The 20,162-nt window shown below is 39.9% G+C and overlaps 1 protein-coding gene across 6 annotated transcripts in view; it reads left to right on the forward strand.

Annotated features, from left to right (window-relative positions):
• MON2 (MON2 homolog, regulator of endosome-to-Golgi trafficking) overlaps positions 1–20,162 on the forward strand; it is a 108,253-nt gene that overhangs the window by 27,014 nt on the left and 61,077 nt on the right. For all 6 annotated transcript variants that reach the window (XR_014492923.1, XR_014492924.1, XM_083366378.1 and 3 more), the window contains 8 exons: positions 5,694–5,823; positions 6,467–6,564; positions 8,030–8,155; positions 8,543–8,737; positions 9,129–9,253; positions 9,536–9,675; positions 10,454–10,607; positions 18,999–19,234. Coding sequence is in view for 4 of the 6 variants with exons in the window: in XM_083366378.1 (XP_083222504.1) it covers positions 5,694–5,823; positions 6,467–6,564; positions 8,030–8,155; positions 8,543–8,737; positions 9,129–9,253; positions 9,536–9,675; positions 10,454–10,607; positions 18,999–19,234 (1,204 nt within the window). In the remaining 2 variants the exon portion in view is untranslated. The remainder of the gene's footprint in view (positions 1–5,693; positions 5,824–6,466; positions 6,565–8,029; positions 8,156–8,542; positions 8,738–9,128; positions 9,254–9,535; positions 9,676–10,453; positions 10,608–18,998; positions 19,235–20,162) is intronic.

Consider the following 20,162-nt stretch of genomic DNA (forward strand, 5'->3'; position numbering starts at 1 on the left):
ACCCTCCTTCTGCCAGAGACCCTCAGATCTGTCCCACTCCTGCCCAGGCCCCCATAGGCACCCTTGATGCCAATGATGTAGAGCTGGCCATGCCCACCCAGTAGGCCATATGCACTCCAGCTGCACCCACCCAGTAGGCCGCGCCCACCCTGGCCATACCCACCCAGCCCCCTGAGGGTAACCACAGTGCTGATGTGGCCCTCAATGAAATTGAGTTTGACACCCCTGCTCTACCTGAATTCTGAGTCCCTCTCAGATGTAATTCAGAAAGTAACTGCTTTCTAACACTTACCCAACTCGATGCCTTTGAGAGCTTTTGCACAGTAACTCCAGAACTGTCTGCAGGGCCAGGCACATTTAATATCTAATTTAATATCTGAGCAGTGTTTGCTAGGCATACTATCTGGGTTGCAACAATCCCAATGGCCACTATCACACAAACACACACACATAGAAACTGTAAGTATTTCTGCCCTCTAATAGATGCCCATATTTTTGCAGCCCAAGTGTGATATACTCAGCTCTGTATAGGAAAGGGGTAGGTAAGCCAGGCAGCAAATGATAATTAGAGTGCATATGGATTTTATTTTTGATATGCTCAAAGCCTTATTTGACCATGGTATCTTACTGTAGCGTCTCAGGGGGTTGGGAGTGGGAGGCACTGTTTTGCAGTGGTTCTCCTCCTACCTCCTGGGACGTTCACAGTCGGTGTTGGCAGGAGGGCAGAGGTCGGCCTCGAGGCCTCTCGTTTCTGGAGTTCCTCAGGGGTCGGTCCTCTCGCCTCTCCTGTTCAACATCTATATGAAGCCACTGGGTGAGATCATTCGTGGTTTTGGGGTCGGGTATCATCAGTATGCTGATGATACCCAGCTTTTCATCTCCACCCCAAACCACCCCAGTGGTGCCCTCGATGTGATGTCCCGTTGCCTAGAGGCGGTTCGGGTCTGGATGGGGAGGAACAGGCTTCGGCTCAATCCCAACAAGACTGAGTGGTTGTACGTGCCGGCATCTCGGGAAATTCAGGTTATTCCATCTTTAACCATGGGGGGTGAGCTATTACCCACCGTAGATAGGGCTCGCAACTTGGGTGTCCTCCTAGATTCACAGCTCTCCCTGGAAGATCATATAGGAGCGGTGACTAGGGGGGCCTTTGCCCAGGTTCACCTGGTGCGCCAGTTGCGGCCCTATCTGGACCGGGATGCCTTGCGTACAGTCACTCATGCGCTCGTGACCTCTCGTTTAGACTACTGCAATGCTTTCTACATGGGGCTGTCCTTGAGGACCACTCGGAGGCTTCAAATGGTGCAGAATGCGGCCGCACGAGTTGTGATACTCCTGATACTCCCATGTAACACATCTACTCCACGAGCTGCATTGGCTTCCAGTTGCCCTCCGGGTGAGATTCAAGGTGCTAGTGATGACCTATAAAGCCCTAAATGGCTGTTGTGATTCAGGGTCAGCCTGTGGGTTCGGCAGTTGGGTCGGACGATTCAGAGGAGGAGGAGGGGGGTGTTGGAGAGGTTGCTGAGGGTGTTGGAGAGCTTGCTGATGAGAGCCCTCAGCCAGGCCCCTCCCACCTGGTTACGACGCAGACCCAGCTGTGTGAGCCTGACAGCGTGGATGAAGATGACCCACAGCTGGCCCTGTTCAAGGACGCCCGACGCAGGAGGCAGTCAATCAGGAGTAAACAGAGGAAGGCAGTGGGGCACCTCGGAAGGAGGCAGAGTGAAGCCACGCCCTGAACTGTTTAAAAGGGGAATGCATGGGAGGGCTGGTTTGCTGAAGGCAACCTTTTGAATAGCTCCTGTTTCATGGTTCGTGTCTTGTTTTTGCTCTGTTTGCTTTTGTGTCCATAAATTTGGCAGGCTTAGTTCCAGCCTCTTGCCTTCTTGTAAAGGGGTTGTCCCTGCCTTATCTGCAGGGCCGCTAGTAGGCTGGTACAGAACAATGGCATGGGTCCGGATTATTTACGGGAGCACCTGCTGCCGGCATCAACTTCCCTTCATCCAGTGCGCTCCCACAAAGAGGGTCTCCTCAGGGTGCCGTCGGTCAGAGAGTGTTGGCTGGCGACCCCCAGGGGGAGGGCGTTCTCTGTGGGCGCGCCAGGCCTTTGGAACCATTTACCGGTTGAGCTCCAGACGGCTCCTGACCTTCGCTCCTTCCGCCGTGACCTGAAAACTTACTTATTTGAACAAGCCGGTCTGGTCTGATGGGTTTGGGGTATTTTAATATTAATTTTAATTAATTTTTATTGTAATTGGGCCTTATATTTAATTTTATCTTAACTTTTGTATAGTGTATTTTTATTGTATTCATTGCCCTGTACACCGCCCTGAGTCCTTCGGGAGAAGGGCGGTATAGAAATTAAATAATAATAATAATAATAATAATAATAATAATAATAATAATAATAATAATTCTTCGTAAATAAGTTTTTTCCATAAATCTAGCATCCATATTTCCTTTCGTATTTATTTATTTATTTATTTAATTGGATTTATATACCGCCCTTTCCTGCAGGACTCAGGGCGGTTTACAGGGTATTTAAAACAGGAAATACAAAAGTTAAAAACAATTAAAAATAATTACAACAGTCCCTGAAAAAGTAAAAAAAAACAAACAATTAAAATTAAAATTAAAATTCTCAGCCTGGGCCAGAGAGCTCGAAGAGCCACGTCTTCAGTTCCCGGCGGAATGAACGGAGGTCGGGGGCAGTCCTAAGCTCCACGGGCAGCTGGTTCCAGAGGGCAGGCGCACCCACTGAGAAGGCCCTCCCCCTGGGTGTTATCCGCCGGCAATCTTTTACCGCCGGCACCCTGAGAAGACCCTCCCTGTGGGAGCGCACTGGACAAAGGGAGCTTGATGCCGGCAGCAGGTGTTCCCTCAGATATTTATTTATTTATTTGTTTATTTTATTACATTTATATACCGCCCTTTCCCGGAGGACTCAGGGCGGTTTACAGGGAATTAAAAAACCAAAAATACAAAAGTTAAAACCAGTTTAAAAAAATTAAATTTATCCCTGTACAAATAAAACCCCAATTAAAATAAATTAATCCTCAGCCTGGGCCAGAGAGCTCGAAGAGCCACGTCTTCAGGTCCCGGCGGAATGAACGGAGGTCGGGGGCAGTCCTCAGCTCCACTGGCAGCTGGTTCCAGAGGGCAGGCCCTATCCCTGGGTGTTACCCGCCGGCAATCTCTTACCGGTGGGACTCTGAGAAGACCCTCCCGGTGGGAGCGCACTGGACGAAGGGACCTTGATGCTGGCAGCAGGTGTTCCCTCAAATACCCCGGACCCAAGCCATGTAGGGCTTTATAGGTAATGACCAGCACCTTGAATTTCACCCGGAGGGCAACCGGAAGCCAATGCAGCTCGCGGAGTAGAGGTGTTACATGGGAGTATCGGGAGACCCCCATTACAACTCACGCGGCAGCATTCTGCACCAGTTGAAGCCTCCGAGTGGTCCTCAAGGGCAGCCCCATGTAGAGAGCGTTGCAGTAGTCCAAACGGGAGGTCACGAGCGCATGAGTAACTGTGCGTAGGGCATCTCGGTCCAGATAGGGATGCAACTGGCGCACCAGGCGAACCTGGGCAAAAGCCCCCCTGGTCATGGCTCCTATGTGGTCTTCAAAATTGAGTCGTGAATCCAGGAGGACGCCCAAGTTGCGAGCCCTATCAACGGGGGGTAACACCTCACCCCCCATCGTTAGAGATGGAATAGTCTGGTTGACCCGAGATGCCGATATGCACAGCCACTCAGTCTTGGCGGGATTGAGACGAAGCCTGTTTCTCCCCATCCAGACCTGGACCGCCTCCAGGCACCGGGACATCACGGCGAGGGCATCACTGGGTTGGTTCGGGGTGGAAAGAAAAAGTTGGGTATCATCAGCGTACTGATGATACCCCACCCCGAAACCACGAATGATCTCGCCCAGCGGCTTCATATAGATGTTGAACAGGAGGGGCGAGAGAACCGACCCCTGAGAAACTCCACAAATGAGAGGCCTCAGGGCGGATCTCTGCCCTCCCGTCAACACCGACTGCGAGCGGCCCAGGAGATAGGAGGAGAACCACCGTAAAACGGTGCCTCCCACTCCCAACCCCCTGAGACGCCGCAGCAGGATACCATGGTCGATGGTATCGAAAGCCGCTGAGAGATCTAATAGGACCAGGACAGAGGAGCAACCCCTGTCCCTAGCCCTCCAGAGATCATTCACCAGCGCGACCAATGCCGTCTCCGTGCTGTGTCCGGGTCTAAAACCCGATTGGTACAGGTCCAGATAATCAGTTTTCTCCAGGAACAGAGGAAGCTGATGCGCCACCACACTCTCAACAACCTTCGCCAAAAAGCGAAGGTTGGAGACTGGACGATAGTTATTTAAAACAGCCGGGTCCAAAGCAGGCTTCTTGAGGAGGGGTCTCACCACCGCCTCCTTCAAGGCGGCAGGGAAGACACCCTCCTTCAAAGAAGCAGTTATTACTGCATGGAACCAGCCTCGTGTCTCCTCCCGGGTCGCATAAGCTAGCCAGGAGGGGCACGGATCCAACAAACAGGTGGTGGTGCTCAGCCTCCCCATGATCCTGTCCACATCATCAGGGGAAACAGGGTCGAACTCAGTCCAGATAACATGCTCAAGACCGTCCGATTCCTCCACATCAGACTCTGCCCAGTCAGAGTCCAGACCGGTCCGGATCTGAGCGATTTTGTCCGCCAGATGATCCCGGACCGAAGCCATTCAGGGCTTTATAGGTCATCACCAGCACCTTGAATCTCACCTGGAGGGTAACTGGAAGCCAATGCAGCTCGCGGAGTAGAGGTGTTACATGGGAGTATCGGGAAACCCCCATCACAACTCGCGCGGCCGCATTCTGCACCAGCTGAAGCCTCCGAGTGGTCCTCAAGGGCAGCCCCATGTAGAGAGTGTTGCAGTAGTCTAAACGGGAGGTCACGAGCGCATGAGTGACTGCGTAGGGCATCTCGGTCCAGGTAGGGTCGCAACTGGCGCACCAGGCGAACCTGAACAAAAGCCCCCCTGGTATTGTATATTGTCTAATAAAATAAGTGCTAGTGTTTGGTGCCAGCTTGTGTCTTTTTTACAAAAAGCATAAGTGGATGCATGCATGTGTGCCCTCAATCTGCAAATAACTTGGCTGTGCAGAAAGCACACAGAAACTGCCCACATTTCCTCCCCCTCGGCTTTCCTATTATCCTCTTTGTGTACCTCAGCTTTCCCATTGCACATTGGGGCTGCCTTTTTCTTTTCTTGTTTTAAGCACCGATGTCACCAACTTCACATATATCTTCAGTCCTCCTTTGCTGCTGGGGCACTGGACAGTATTGGCAATGCCGGCCATCTGGTTCAACTTGTGAAGTTTTATGGGGGTAAGGAGAGGGGCGTCCTTTGAGGTTTTCATTGAGGCGCTTTCTTCCACAGGGTAGGATTAAAAGGAAGGGAGAAACAGGAAGCCTTCATAAAGGTGAGGAAGATCATTATACACATAATACCATGTTTCCTTAACAATAGTTTCTGGAATCATTTCCAGAAAACCATTTTATTTTATTTATTAAGCAAATTTGACTCAGCACCTTACAGCATTAAAATTATAAATTGCAAGAATTATGATGTTTCTCTTGAGTAATGAGAATGTTTTTCTGTTGAGTAATGAGAATGTTTTAATTTTTACTGTTTAGGCAATTGTTCTTTGTTTCCGATTACACTTTACAAAAGATAATATCACCAATAATACTGCAGCAGCCACAGTCCGGCAGGTAGTTACTGTTGTTTTTGAAAGAGTGGTTGCTGAGGATGAATGCTATAAAGGTGCGTATGTCTTATAATATAGTAGATATTTAATTTTGTCTTAGGCGTATGCTAAATTTCTCTTTGAAAGCAACTTATTGCAACTCTAGTAGAGGTAGTAATATTAATAGAGAAGACTATCTAGGACACCAGTGTCAAACTCGCTGCATTACGTGATGTGTCGTGATGTATTGAGACTTTTTTTGCATTGCCAGAGCAGGGGTGGGTGCGACCTCTGTATCATGGAACTGGCCCGCGGGCAGGCAGTTTGACATCCCTGATCTAGGACAATCAAGTAGTCTTTAGATCAGACAGAAGTCCATTCAGTCTATTTTCTTAGTTTACAAAAATAAAGATAGTTTAATTTTTACACACTGCACACACACATGCATTTATATATGCTTAGCAATTGTCATACATATATTTCATTTTGTGATTAGCTGGAGAATTCATTTATTGATTGCTGATTTTTTGCTAGATATGTATAATTTTTCCTACTTAGCAGGAGAACAAAGCAATTGTAAGGATAATATGGACCACAGAGCTTCTTGCAAAACATTTAAGTCATTGAATCAATGTAGGGAGAAAGAATGCAGTATTATTTAGTTTTGATAATCCAACTATTCACTTTAGATTTTCTGAATTGGATCTATATTTAATATAGGTTTTATTGAAGAACCAGTAGGAAATCAAGGAAATAGTAACAGAAGATCTGTAAGCACCTTAAAGCCATGTGGTAAAGATGCATATATGCTTTTTCAGGTATTGACACTTCAATTTTTTATAATTTATGTTTTCCCTTGACTGTTGCCTGTTCATTTAAATTGGTCTCCACTTAAATTATATAGCTAATTGGAGATGAATTAATTGCAATGGAATTTAACTACAATAAATAGATACTTAAAAAATATCTTTTATCCGAAAACTAATTTATGTGAAAAAATATCTCAGCCCTAGGAATAAGGCAAACCGCTTTTACAAAATCTTACCAATAAACTTGCAGAGACTAGTCCAAGCAGTCGTCAGGAAGTACTGATGGTCTAGTAAAAGGTATTTTATAATTCCATGAAAATATTAGGAGCAGTTATATTCCTTTATTTTCTTACCAATGGAAAGATATTCATTATGCCTATCAGTTTCTGATGTAAACTTTTCTTGGGAAGTCATGGAGTACTCAAGAACATCCACTGTCAAATTCTGTTTTCCGCTGTCCAATATTCATATCCCAATATAATAAAATAATATTTATTGAAGTAACTGTAGAGAACAGAACTTTTTTTCTCTCTCCTCTGGTAGAAAGGTACTGGATGGGAAAATCAAATTAACCCTTTAGTCATAAAACGTCTTCCCTATATTGTAGGATTGCAGCATTAGTTAAGATAAACAGACTTGTTATTTGTTTAAATTTGAGGATACATTCAGAACTCATTATACTCAGGAAATGTGCCATATTTAAAGATACTTGTCAAATTGAAAAGGTTTTATAAAAGCAAGTTAACATGCTAAAAATGAATATATAAACAAAAAGCCTTAATGAACAGACAGAATGTTCTTCTCTAAGTGTAAAAGAAACGAATCAATAGTTTATATCAGGGGTCCCCAACCCCCGGTGTGTGGACTGGCACTGGACTGCAGCATGCCAGCAACTGGGCTGCACAAACAAGTGAAGCCCCATCACGGGATGCAGGCAGTACACAAACCCATGCCCCCTCTGGTCCGCGGAAAAATCTTTCCATAGAACCGGTCCCTGGTGTCCAAAAAGTTGGGTGCCTCTGGTTTATATCATCAGAGAGAAAAAAAAAACAGTTGAATAAAAGCAATTTTATTGCATTTATAATATGATAGTTCTCAGTCATTTTGGTGCTACAGACATCTTTAGATTGATATACGTACTCTAACTATTTTATTTTTCCTGGTTTGAGGGAAACTAATTTATGACTTAATTTGAATTGGCAACCAATTATTAACCCATGGCTTCTAGTTGTTATTTACAAGGTAATTATAAGATATGAAAGGCAGATTATATGCTTTATAATCAGCATGAATTATTTTATATAATTATCCACAGGCTCAGAATTATTATTGCAGATATCATACTATGTTTATTAATAAGTAAATTTGTTTAGTCATTCTTTCCTATTTAAAAGGAGTAGAACTTTGTAGTTTTTCCAGACTGATTGCAGTAACAAAGATACAGGATAATTGTTTGTTTGTTTGTTTGTTTTAGGATCTTTGTCAACTAGTTAATGCTGATGCCCCTTACTGGCTTGTAGGTATGACAGAAATGACTCGAACATTTGGTTTGGAGTTACTTGAATCAGTCCTCAATGATTTCCCAGAAGTATTTTTACAGGTGACTTTTATTTATTAATTGTAGAAAGAAGCTGATAGGATTTCTCACATGTAAGCTTAACAAACTATATTTAGACTTCGAAAGAGGAGTAGGCTGGAAAAGATATTAAGTTAGAAAGTATCTGTTAACATTCAATTGTTGGCAATCTTAATCATGTTTAGATAATCTACTAGGAGAAATGAAATGAAATCATTGATTTCATTTTTTACCTATAACATTTTTAGATAAGATCATGTGTTTTGGGTACACCTATGCCTCTGAAGGTTAAAAATATTGGAACATGTATTTGTGGCTATTTTAGAATGCTAATATAAAGATAGCATTCCTAAAGATTACTATTATTTTTTCTATTAAAATGTAGCATGTTGACATTCTTTTTACTTTCAGCATCAAGAATTTAGTTTCCTCCTTAAAGAAAGAGTTTGTCCGCTGGTGATTAAGCTCTTCTCACCAAATATCAAATTCAGACAAGGCTCTGGTACTTCATCTTCACCTGCACCACTGGAAAAGCCTTATTTTCCTATTTGTATGCGCCTTTTGAGAGTTGTTTCTGTATTAATTAAGCAGTTCTATACTTTGTTGGTAAGAATGCAGTTTTAATATTATTGTTCAAATGATGTATCTTAAATAATCTTATGCACCAAAATGTGATACTTGTGCTACCTCTGTTCTGTATACTGGAAATCACCTTGGGTCATTTTCAGTACAAATCTATGCAAGCCTATTCAAAAGTCAATTTCAGAGGGTTTTGTTGTAGGCCATTGTTTGTACAAATTATAATAAAACTTTATGGCCTTGAAAAATTGTATTCAATTATTTTCTAATTGTTTAGAAATGAGATTTCTTAATCCTGTTTCCCTTTAAAACTGAGGTTGTAGCTAAATGTAACATGTAACCAATAGTAATCTATTGCACACATTAGTGTAAATTAGAATTACGGTATTTGTCTCTTAATACAGTGTTTTTTGTTTAGGTAACCGAATGTGAAATCTTTCTGTCATTACTTGTAAAATTTCTGGATGCAGATAAACCTCAATGGCTAAGAGCTGTTGCAGCAGAATCCATACACAGACTTTGTGTGCAACCACAATTGCTAAGGTAGAAGCTTTTCCTGAATTTATGTATCAAATGATTTTTTAATAAAATACTTATATAGATGGACATGTTCTAGTATTCTTACTAGGTGTGCCAGAAAGTATTATGATGCCCTGATTTTAATTTTGAATTCTTGAATTTAAAAGCTTTGATATAAAACATGAGGTCTTTTCCTAATTTTAATAAACTTAAGGACAATTATTTTAAAATATAGGGCCACAAATTGTTTATTCAGCATATGTTTGAAAATAAAACTAATGGTGGTTTTACTCATATTTTTACCAGGTCATTTTGTCAATCTTATGATATGAAGCAGCATTCTACCAAAGTATTCCGTGACATTGTGAATGCTTTGGGATCATTTATTCAGTCACTGTTTCTTGTACCAAACACAGGGAGTGCCTCAGCTATAATAAACCAAACAGGTAAATGGAATGTATTGTTTAAATTGTTTATTCAAGGACCAAACCTATTTCAGTATGTATTTATTTTTATTATTATTTTATAATTCTTCTGGTATAACTTGTTTACTTATATGAGTGTTCATTTACATTTTTGCACAAAGAAAATTCATATTTGATAAGAGGGAAGTCTGATATTTAGAATATACTTTACATTTTTAGAACTCTGAGTGCTTATATATCAATAAATTAAACTTTTCACTGTTAAAACCTATTATCTAATTCAGTTCAGATGTTCTTTGACAAAAGATGAAGAAGCAGCTATTTTACATTTCTACTTGTGTATCACTTTTAGAGTTAAAGTTAGATGAAGATGGGAGGGGGAAGGAAGAATGTGCATGGAGGATCAATTAGACATAATAACATAGTAGCAGAGCATTTTCAAGGTTGTATGTAACCAGTCGATAAGCTAAGGAGGGAAAACTTACCTAATTGGAGAATGTGATTTATGACGGTTAAGCAAAGGAGGAAACTATGCCTTAATATTATTGTGCTCAGGGGAGGGGAATCCAGATTATTGCCAATGTTATATTGCTCTATTAAAGTCTTTTAAGGTAAACAATGCCTCAGAGTTCTTTGAAGAGTTGTCAGTCAGAACTTTGACATCTGGCTCATGTCAGAATTATTTATATATTGCAGGACTACAAAAAGTGAAGATTGAATCATTACTATTTAACTTTTCTCAGTCTTTTGTTTTATCACATAAAGCAATATATCACATTTTTCTCATTTGTTTATATAGGAGGCAATGTTCCTGGTGGTACAAACTCAGCACAGTCTAATCCTGGAATGCTAGGTATTGGTGGGGGTGTGACTGTATTACCTGCTTTTGAATATAGAGGTACTTGGATCCCTATCCTCAATATATCCACACAGGGTAGTGCTAAAGCTACCTAGTAAGTGAAATAATTTATTTCTCTGTTTTTATAAACTTGTTTAATTCATCTTCTCAAAATTGCAGAGTAAAATATCCTCTGTTCCCTCAGCATATACATATAGTATTTAGAGTAATAGAAAATTGGTAGTGATGTTGCTATAATCCCATTTATTTATTTATTTTTATTGAAAAGTTTTAACATACAATTTTTCTTTAAGAATCCCCCCTCCCCCTCCCTCCCCCCTCCCCCCTACCTCTCCCCCCTCCCCCCTCCCCCCCCACTTCCCAGAGCTAAATACAAGGTATATATGAAAAAGAAACAATCATAAACAACCATATACTAACAACCATAAACTCTAAAATCCATCACTCTCTAGCTTATATAAGATAAGACAAACCTTAGTAATATTAAATATATATAAAGAAACTAAAGTAGAAAAAAAAAGAAAGAAGACTTATTCAAATGCTACATGAAACTTCTTAACCCTATACTTGTTCTGGATAAACTCAATCCATTTTCTCCATTCCATAATATAACGTTCTTGCGAGTGATCTTTCAAATAAGCCGAAATCTTCGCCATCTCTGCCAGGTCGGAGACCTTTAAAGTCCACTCTTCTATGGTCGGCAGTTCCTCTTTCTTCCAATACTGACCTATCAAAAGTCTTGCTGCCGTAATTAAATTTAACATCAACTTAGTGTCCACAACCGTAGCATCCGTAATTATTCCCAACAAAAAGAGTTGCGGACAAAACTTTATCTTTTGCTTAAAAATCTTCTGCATATTCCACCAAATTTTTATCCAAAAAAACCTTGATCTTTTTACAAGTCCACCATACATGAAAATATGTTGCATCTTCATCTCCACATCTCCAGCATTTTGGCTGATAATTCGGATACATACTTGCAAGCTTTTTAGGATCTAAATGCCATCTATAAAACATTTTATAAAAGTTCTCTCTTAAGTTTTGAGCTTGTGTAAATTTTACGTTCCTCACCCAAATCTTTTCCCACGTGTCCATTGTGATAACTTCCTGGATGTTTTGGGCCCATTTTATCATACAATCCTTAACGAGTTCTGTTTCTGAATCAATCTCTATCAATGCAAGATATATCCGTTTAATATGTGCTGGTCCCTGATTTCTAATTTGCTTCATCAGATTTTCATCAGTCATTGTAAAACCATTTTTCTGATCTTCTTTCCACCTGGCCCGTAGCTGAGTATATTGAAACCAATTTTGAACAATCTTCTCGTCTCGCAAGAGACTATATGGCTTCAAACACCAAACATTTCTTTCCAAGCTTAAAATCTCCTTGTACGTAGTCACATCATGTTTGAAACCAGCATGTATATTTTCTATTGCGTGTTTTGGAATTGCCCACAATGGTATCTTACAATCTAACATGTCTGTACTTCTTCCAAACACTCAGCAATGCCTGTCTTAAAATATGCACTCTAAACACATTATCTACCTTCTTATCATACAACAAATATGCATGCCAGCCAAACAGCAAGTCGTGGCCCTCAAGATTTAATAATCTCTCTTGTGTCAAATTAATCCAATCACTTATACCTGCTAACGCAGCAGCTTCATAATATAATTTAAAGTTAGGCATTTTAAGACCACCTCTTTCACGAGTATCCTGCATAATCTTAAGTTTAACTCGTGGCCTTTTCCCTGCCCAAACAAATTTATTGATACCTCTCTGCCATTCCTCCAAATTGGAATCTTTCTTAAGAACCGGTATCATTTGAAATAAAAATAAAAATTTAGGCAGGACATTCATTTTTACTGCTGCTATTCGCCCCAACAAAGACAATTGCAGTTTTTCCCAACTCTCCATTTCTTTTTGGATTTTTCCCCATAATTTTTCATAGTTATTTTTATATAATTTTGTATTAGAGGGCGACAAAAACACCCCCAAATATTTAACCCTTTTGACAATCTCAAATCCAGTTAACCCTTCTAAAAGGGCCTTTTGCGATGCTGTCATGTTTTTAGCCAAAATTTTAGTTTTCTGTACATTAACTTTAAATCCAGAAACCTTCCCATATTGCATTATTATCTCCATCAGGTCCACAACAGAGTTCTCCGGCTGGGTCACTGTAACAACCAGATTGTCTGCGAACGCTCTCAATCTATAATCCTGATCTCTAATCTGTATACCCTTAATTCTTTCCAAATTACGTATTTTTACCAATAATATCTCCAATGTTAACACAAATAACAAGGGCGATAACGGACACCCTTGCCTTGTGCCCTTCTCAATATTACATACTTCTGTCAGACTATTGTTAACTATTATTCGGGCTGTTTGTTTTTGATATAATGCCCTGATTGGTTGCAAAAATTTATCCCCAAAATTCATTTTGTCTAAAACTTTCATCAAAAATTGCCAATTCAATTGATCAAAAGCTTTTTCAGCGTCTAAAAAAATTAGCGCCGCAGGGATCTGGTTGTTCCTTTCCAAAAATTCCAACACATCTACTATATGCCTCACGTTATTTTTCATTTGCCTACCACTAATAAACCCAGTTTGATCCCCATGAATCACCCGTTGCAGAACCCTCATCAATCTATTAGCCAACACCTTAGCAAATATCTTATAGTCTGTATTTAATAGTGATATCGGTCTATAGTTTTTTACTTGAGTAGCATCTTGGTCTTCCTTCGGAATCAAAGAGATAAAAGCAGTTCTCCAAGATGGAGGCACCTTTCCCCCTCGCTGGATTGTCTGGAACAGTTCCTTTAACGGTTTAACCATCTCTAATTGTAAATTTTTATAGTAGGCCGCCGTCAAACCATCTGTACCTGGCGCTTTATCTACCTTCAGTTCCTTAATTACTGTAAGTATTTCTTCTTCTGTAATCAGTTGATTAATCTCCTCTTTTTGTACTTGTGTAAGCACCGGGATGCTAGCATTCTCCAAATATTCATCAATGTCTTTTTCATTAATCTTCTCCTTAGCATATAATTTAGAATAAAAATCCACAAAGGCTTTCTTAATAAAATCCTGTTGAAACACCATTTTTCCCTTGTGTTCAATTTTGTCTATGTTAGAAGCCCTCTGCTTTTTCCTTAGTCTATAAGCTAGCCATCTACCTGGCTTATTAGCATTGCAAAAAGTATTATGCCTGGCAAACCTCAAATTGGTTGCCACTTGATCAGCCATTAATTTATCAAATTGTCCTCTTAATAGCTTAATAGCCTCCTTAGTCTTCACATCCAATGGATTCAGAATCAAAGCATTCTCTTTTTCCTTAATTTCATTCTCCAATTCTTTCCTTCTAGCTTCCAAAATACGTCTATATTTATTGTTCATATATATCAACACTCCTCTCATATAGGCCTTGCTAGCATCCCAGACCATATCCATAGAGGTATCCTTATTCATATTAAGTTCAAAAAAATCCTTCATTCGCTGTTTACACTCTTCAACATTTTTCTGGTTTCTAAACAAATTCTCATTTACGCGCCACGAGCGCCTATCTCTATTATCCTTATTAATCTCTAACCATACTGGGCTATGGTCAGAAATAGCTCTTGCACAAATCTTCACCTTTTTAATCCTAGAAAAAAAATCATTAGTCAGCAAAATAAAATCAATCCTAGAAAAAGATTGATGTCTATCAGAAAAAAAAGTATAATCCTTTTCATGCGGGTGTATGTCACGCCAAATATCTCGCAATTCCAAGTCATCCTTCATTTCAAAAAAAGACTTTGGCAATCTGGCATGACACGGAATATGCTTAAAAAAGCCAGCCTTGTCCATCTGTACGTCCACTACACCATTCCAATCCCCCATAAAAATAAACGATTTGTAATCCAACTGGGTAAGCTTTGTATGAAGTAAACTAAAAAAGTCAGCCTGTTGTTGTTGTTGATTTGGGGCATACAGTCCAACTAAAAGCGTTTTTTTGCCTTCTAGCAACAAGTCTATCATTACGTATCTTCCATGCTTGTCTGCTTCAATTAAGTCCGCTGTTATGGCACTTTTAATATAAACAACGACTCCATTTTTCTTATTCATTGCAGAGGCAGCAAAGTGCGTACCCAGTCTTGAGTTCAATAAAAGCTTTTGGTCCATAGCCCTAATATGCATTTCTTGCAAACATATAACATCAGTCTTAAATTGTTTTAAATATAAAAAAACTTTCTTTCTCTTCTGAGGTGAGTTCAAACCATTAACATTCCAAGTCAAAAATTTAGTCGCCATTCTTATCGCCCCGAAGCTTTTGGAGCACCTCACCAATGGCCTTGCCGTCTTTAGGCCGCGCTCCTCCCACTGCCTCGCTGTAAGTGCACTTTGAAGATTCCAAAAACTTCTGCTGGTCTTGTTCTTTTACTTGTTTTGCTCTTTTTAAAGCAGCACGCGTCACCCTCTGCTCTCCAGCGTCAGCCAACAAAGTTATAGTTTGATCCACTCCTACATCATTCTCCTCTGTCTGTCCATCTTCAGCCTCTTGAGGTTTCCCTTCTCCAGATCCCTTTGCTGCTTCCAGAAGTGATAGTGGAGTTGCTTTTAAAACATTATTGTAGAATTCACGCGCCTGTGCCACAGTTACCAGACGGTATCTTTTACCTTCATGCATTACCACCAGCCCTACTGGAATCTCCCATCTGAACCTTATGTCGCGTTGTTTAAGTTCCTGCACCAAAAATGCAAAGTCCTTTCTTCTCCTTAAGATCTTTGGAGGGATTTCCTTTAAAACCAAAACTTCTTGGTCAGCAACCACTACTTTAGTATCATAGACAGCTTGAATAACTTCATCTCTAATTTCTCTTTTTGTAAAATAAACCACCACATCTCTGGGTAGCTTCCTCTGTCTGGCAATCCATGAGTTTACACGAAAAACTTTATCCATACATGCCTTTATTTCAGATGCTGGCTGACCCAATACTGCTTCCAGGGCTTCAGAAATCAGCTGCTTTAAATCTTCTTTAATATTTTCTTTTAAGCCCCTAATTCTAATAGCATACTGCATCTGGTAAAACTGAACAAGGCTTAACTCTCTGTCCGCTTTGTCTTCATTCTCCAATACCTTAACTTCTAGTACAGCATTTTTTTGAGTCAAATCTTCCACTTTTTCTTCCAGGCCTTGTACACATTCAGCCACACTTTCCACTGTAGACAGAATGTCTACCCTCATCGCACTAAATTTCTCTTCCATCCTCTCATCTATTCTCTCCTCCATTTTCGCCAGTTTATCACTCAATGTTACTAAAATTACCTGGGCATGCTTTTCAAGGGCATCTTCTAAATCTTTCGATGTCAATGCAGCAGGAGGAAGCAAGGCTTGCAACGATGTCTGTTGCACCGGAGAAGTTCCAGCACTCCGAAGAGTTTTTGAAGGAGGTTTAGCCGCCATCTTTTACTTTCACTTGTGACGCACTTTCACTTTAAGTTTAAAAAGTCCATCAAGCTCGAGAGTAAAATATAATAATCCTCTTCACCTTTTCCTCTTGTACCGCTCTGCCTGCTCCTTTTATTCCATAGTCCTTCCTTCAGGCAGGGGTGGTCGCAAACGCCTGGCTCTGCTCCAAGAAATCCGGAGCAGAGACGCTGACCAGCTGGGAGCAACCCAGGCTACGGGGGAGTTCGATCCTTCAGCCGCCCAAGCTACAAGCTCAGGCGGCCCCGGAGAACTCGACCCCTACCTGGGGCCTCACCCCCTCCTCTTCTCCCGAGGAGGGGGCTTCAAATTCACCCGAACAGCTGATCGGCGCTGTTTCGGGTGAAAATTACTCAGCTGAGCCGCGGGCAGCCCGGGAAGGCTGTCTCCGGCGCCGCGCAGCCACCGGAAGTTCAATCCCATTTATTTTTTTAAAAAAGTCTTAATAAAAAAATCATACACTAAGATGGTGTAAGGAAACACCAATTAGAATTATTTGGAAATTTTATGAAAGAATGAAAAATGCTGTAATACCCCCTCCCCCCGAACATCACTCCCCCTGAGCTGAGGTTGACCCCAGCTCTGTTAGTCTTCCGGAAAGCCTTAAAAATGTGATTCCTCATCAATGCTGGGGATCCTATGGCAATCTTTTGGACTGGTTGAATACGGTTAAATGATGGTTGTCTTCCCACTGTCTTTTATGGTACTTTTATGTATTATTTATGTTTTTATTTTTTTAATTTATATCAAACATAAATGTTAATTGTTTTAATGGTTTTTAATTGTTATTTTGCTTGTAAATCACAGTCACTTGTGAGATGGGCAGTTATGCAAATTTTCTAAATAAACAATTATAATGGACAATATGACTACTTGATAAAAATCACTTGTTGCTGATTAGAATGAGAGCAACTTGCTAGCCCAAGTAAGCCAGCTGGCTTCTATCCCTAAGAGGACTAGAACATAGGTCTCCCTGGTCCTAGTCCATAACCTTAAACTACTATATACATCTAGTTCTCTTTGTAATTTAAAATGTAATTTTTAATTATGACAATTTATAATGCAGGTAGTCTCAACTTGCAATCATTCATTTAGTGACCGCTCAGAGTTAAAACAGCATTGAAAAAAAGGACTTATGACCTTTCTTCACATGTTGTTGTATCGTCATGACCACATGATAAAAAATTAGGAACTTAGCTGACATGTATTTATAACAGTTGCACTGTCCCAGAGTCATGTGATCACCATTTCTAACCTCCCAGCTGACTTCTGACTAGCAAAGTCAATGAGGGAAGCCAAATTCATTTAAAGATGATACACTTAACAACTACAGTGATTCTCTTACTGTGGCAAAGTTCATAAAATGAAGCACAACTCACTCAACTGATTCACCTGGCAGTAGAAAGTTTGGGCTCAATTGTGGTCATAAGTCAAAGACTAAAACTGGGTATATTTCAGCCTCCAATTGACTCAAAAAACTTTCGATGGAAATGAATGTTGTAGCGCTAAATATATCGTATTTTTAGAATAGAAGATCAAATGTTTGAATTAATAAATGGATATTCTTATTTGACTTGATTCAAATAATTAAAATAACTGAATGAAATAAAGTTAACTTAAATAAACACATATAAGGTTTAGGTTGATTGAAATACTGTCAATACTTAGAATAGAAAAAAAATCTGATTGTTTAATACTGAGCACATTCTTCCACTTTTGGGCAAACTAACAAGCTCCCTCATTTTGGATGGACTTCGGGTTGATAAATATACAGACAGTCCTTTCGTAATGATTGGCAACCATTTAAAGTTATGAAGGACCCCCATAAAGGTACTTACGATTCAGACTTGAAATTCTAACATTTGCAGCCCACCCACACACCCCGCAGTTACATGATCACATTTTGGGCACTCAACAACTACCCTGCATTTACAGCCATTTGCAGTGTCCCATGGTCATAGGAGTACGATTTACATTTTTTGCTAGGCTGGCATTTATTTCTGGTATCCAGCAAAAAAAATCATTATGAACAATGACTTCACTTAATGATTTTCCCATTTGCTTAACTTAACAATTGCCACAAAAACTGTAACATTGTCATGTACACATGCTTAACAACTGGCACAACTGTAATTCCAGGCTCAGTTATGGTCATAAATCAATGACAACCTATAAGAAGTAGAATAGAACTAAAGAAGAATGTAGAACTATAACTAATTTTGGGCTAGAGACTATTTTAGGATTTGTTGCATCACAGTGATGGCAGCAGATAAATATTTCCCATCACTGTTTTATCTTCATAAAATCACACAGATATTACATGTTGTTATTTGACGTTTTAATTAATTACATTGTTATTCATGTGTTTTAATTTGTCCTTTACTTTTAGATTATTTCATTTTACTATATTTGAAATTATGGGTTTTATTCTGTGTGCCTTACAAACGTATCTAATGAAAGACGAGAACAAAAAAGCAATAAATAACACAAGCTATTTTATGGCATCAGCCTTTGCATCAGAAAAATATTTGAAAGCTTCAGAGGCTAATTCTTTCAATATACAGATGTTCAGAACATTAAATATTGATCTTATCTTATTTGGTTTAATCAGGTTAGAGCAGGGGTTCCCAGCCTTGGTCCGCAGCCTGGTGACAGGCTGCAGCCTGTTGGAAATCAACCCGTGCAAGCGGCAGGTGAATGCACAAAGCTGCATTTGCGCAAGCAATATGCGCTCACTTGAAACCATCCCCTCTCTCCCCTCCCCGCCACCACCTGTCCATAGCCAGAAAGGTTGGGGACTGCTGGTCTAGAGAATTTCCATTTCCCTAAATCATCCAGCTTGAAAAATAACAATTTAGCCAGTTTTATTTTCAGCTGTCTTATTGACCCAGATTAATATGTTTTAGTTCTCTTTTGAGTATGGACTTGCATGCTGGTCTTTTGCAGTGACATTAATCTATTCATAAATCTGCAGTTCCATATTATTGATTTTGGATGGGTTTTTCTTCATATCTTAGTCTGGAAATGTTGGACAAAGTTGAGCCACCAACAATTCCTGAAGGCTATGCTATGTCAGTAGCATTTCATTGTTTGCTGGATCTTGTCCGTGGCATAACTAACATGATTGAAGAAGAATTGGGACATAGTAAAATAGACAATCAAGTATCAACAGTTGATGCACAGTCCTCACCGACACCATCTTTGTACCGCCAGGATTTTCATTCAGCATCTGATCAAACTGACAAAGATACAGGTATATGATGATATTCAAAACTGGGTTGATAACAGGAAGAAGGCATTAAGGAGCTGATAGGAGGTATCTCTAAATGAGCTGCGCTTTCTATTCATACCAAACTTCGTTGATTTAAATATATTTACTTGATTTATTCAATATTTTTTAAATGTACAAAACTAGTTCTTTAGATTTTGTTTATTGAGTTCTGTTGAAATATTCCATTAGTTTTGCCCTATAATCAGGCATGTATTATCTTACTAAAAAAAATCCCACTCTATTACCAAACTTCAGATAGCCATATTTAATAACATTTTAGATTGTTTATTACAGGCTTGAATTAAAGATATAATGGAATGTGGGACTAATCTTGGGAGACAGGAGGAGGAGACACAATCTAGACCAGGGCTTTTCAACCTTATCACAGATTGTACCACTTTTAGGACATGACAATATTTGAGTACCACCAGTGCTTATCAAGGTATCAAAAACTTGATGACTAAAAAAAGGGGGGGATTTTGGGTTTTACTGATTAGATTCATTTGTTGTTATAGAAATGGCTTGTTTATAATATTATGGAAAAATAAAAAGTTGAGGTTCAATGTTAATGCTTCCTTCTACTGCAACAGAGGAACTCTGTTCTTTTTCTCTTCTCCCCCTCACTTTTCCCCCTTTTTCCTCCCCACTGTGTCCTACTATTTGCTTTTGTATTTTTGTATTTTATTCTATAATCTAATAAAATACTACAAACTGTAGGAAAAAAGGAAAAAAGTACCAGTTTTAATTTCTTTGGTGGCTGTTCCTTTGCTAAATCACTTTCCCTTCACACTGACAAAAGTATGATGAATTTATCCATGTTTATTAATATGCACCACTATCAGCTAGCTCAGGGGTCTTCAAATTTGGCACTTTTAAGATGTGTGGACTTCAACTCCCAGAATTCCTCAGT

This window comes from Vipera ursinii (assembly GCF_947247035.1).
Source record: "Vipera ursinii genome assembly, chromosome: 6".
Taxonomy (NCBI): Eukaryota; Metazoa; Chordata; class Lepidosauria; order Squamata; family Viperidae; genus Vipera; species Vipera ursinii.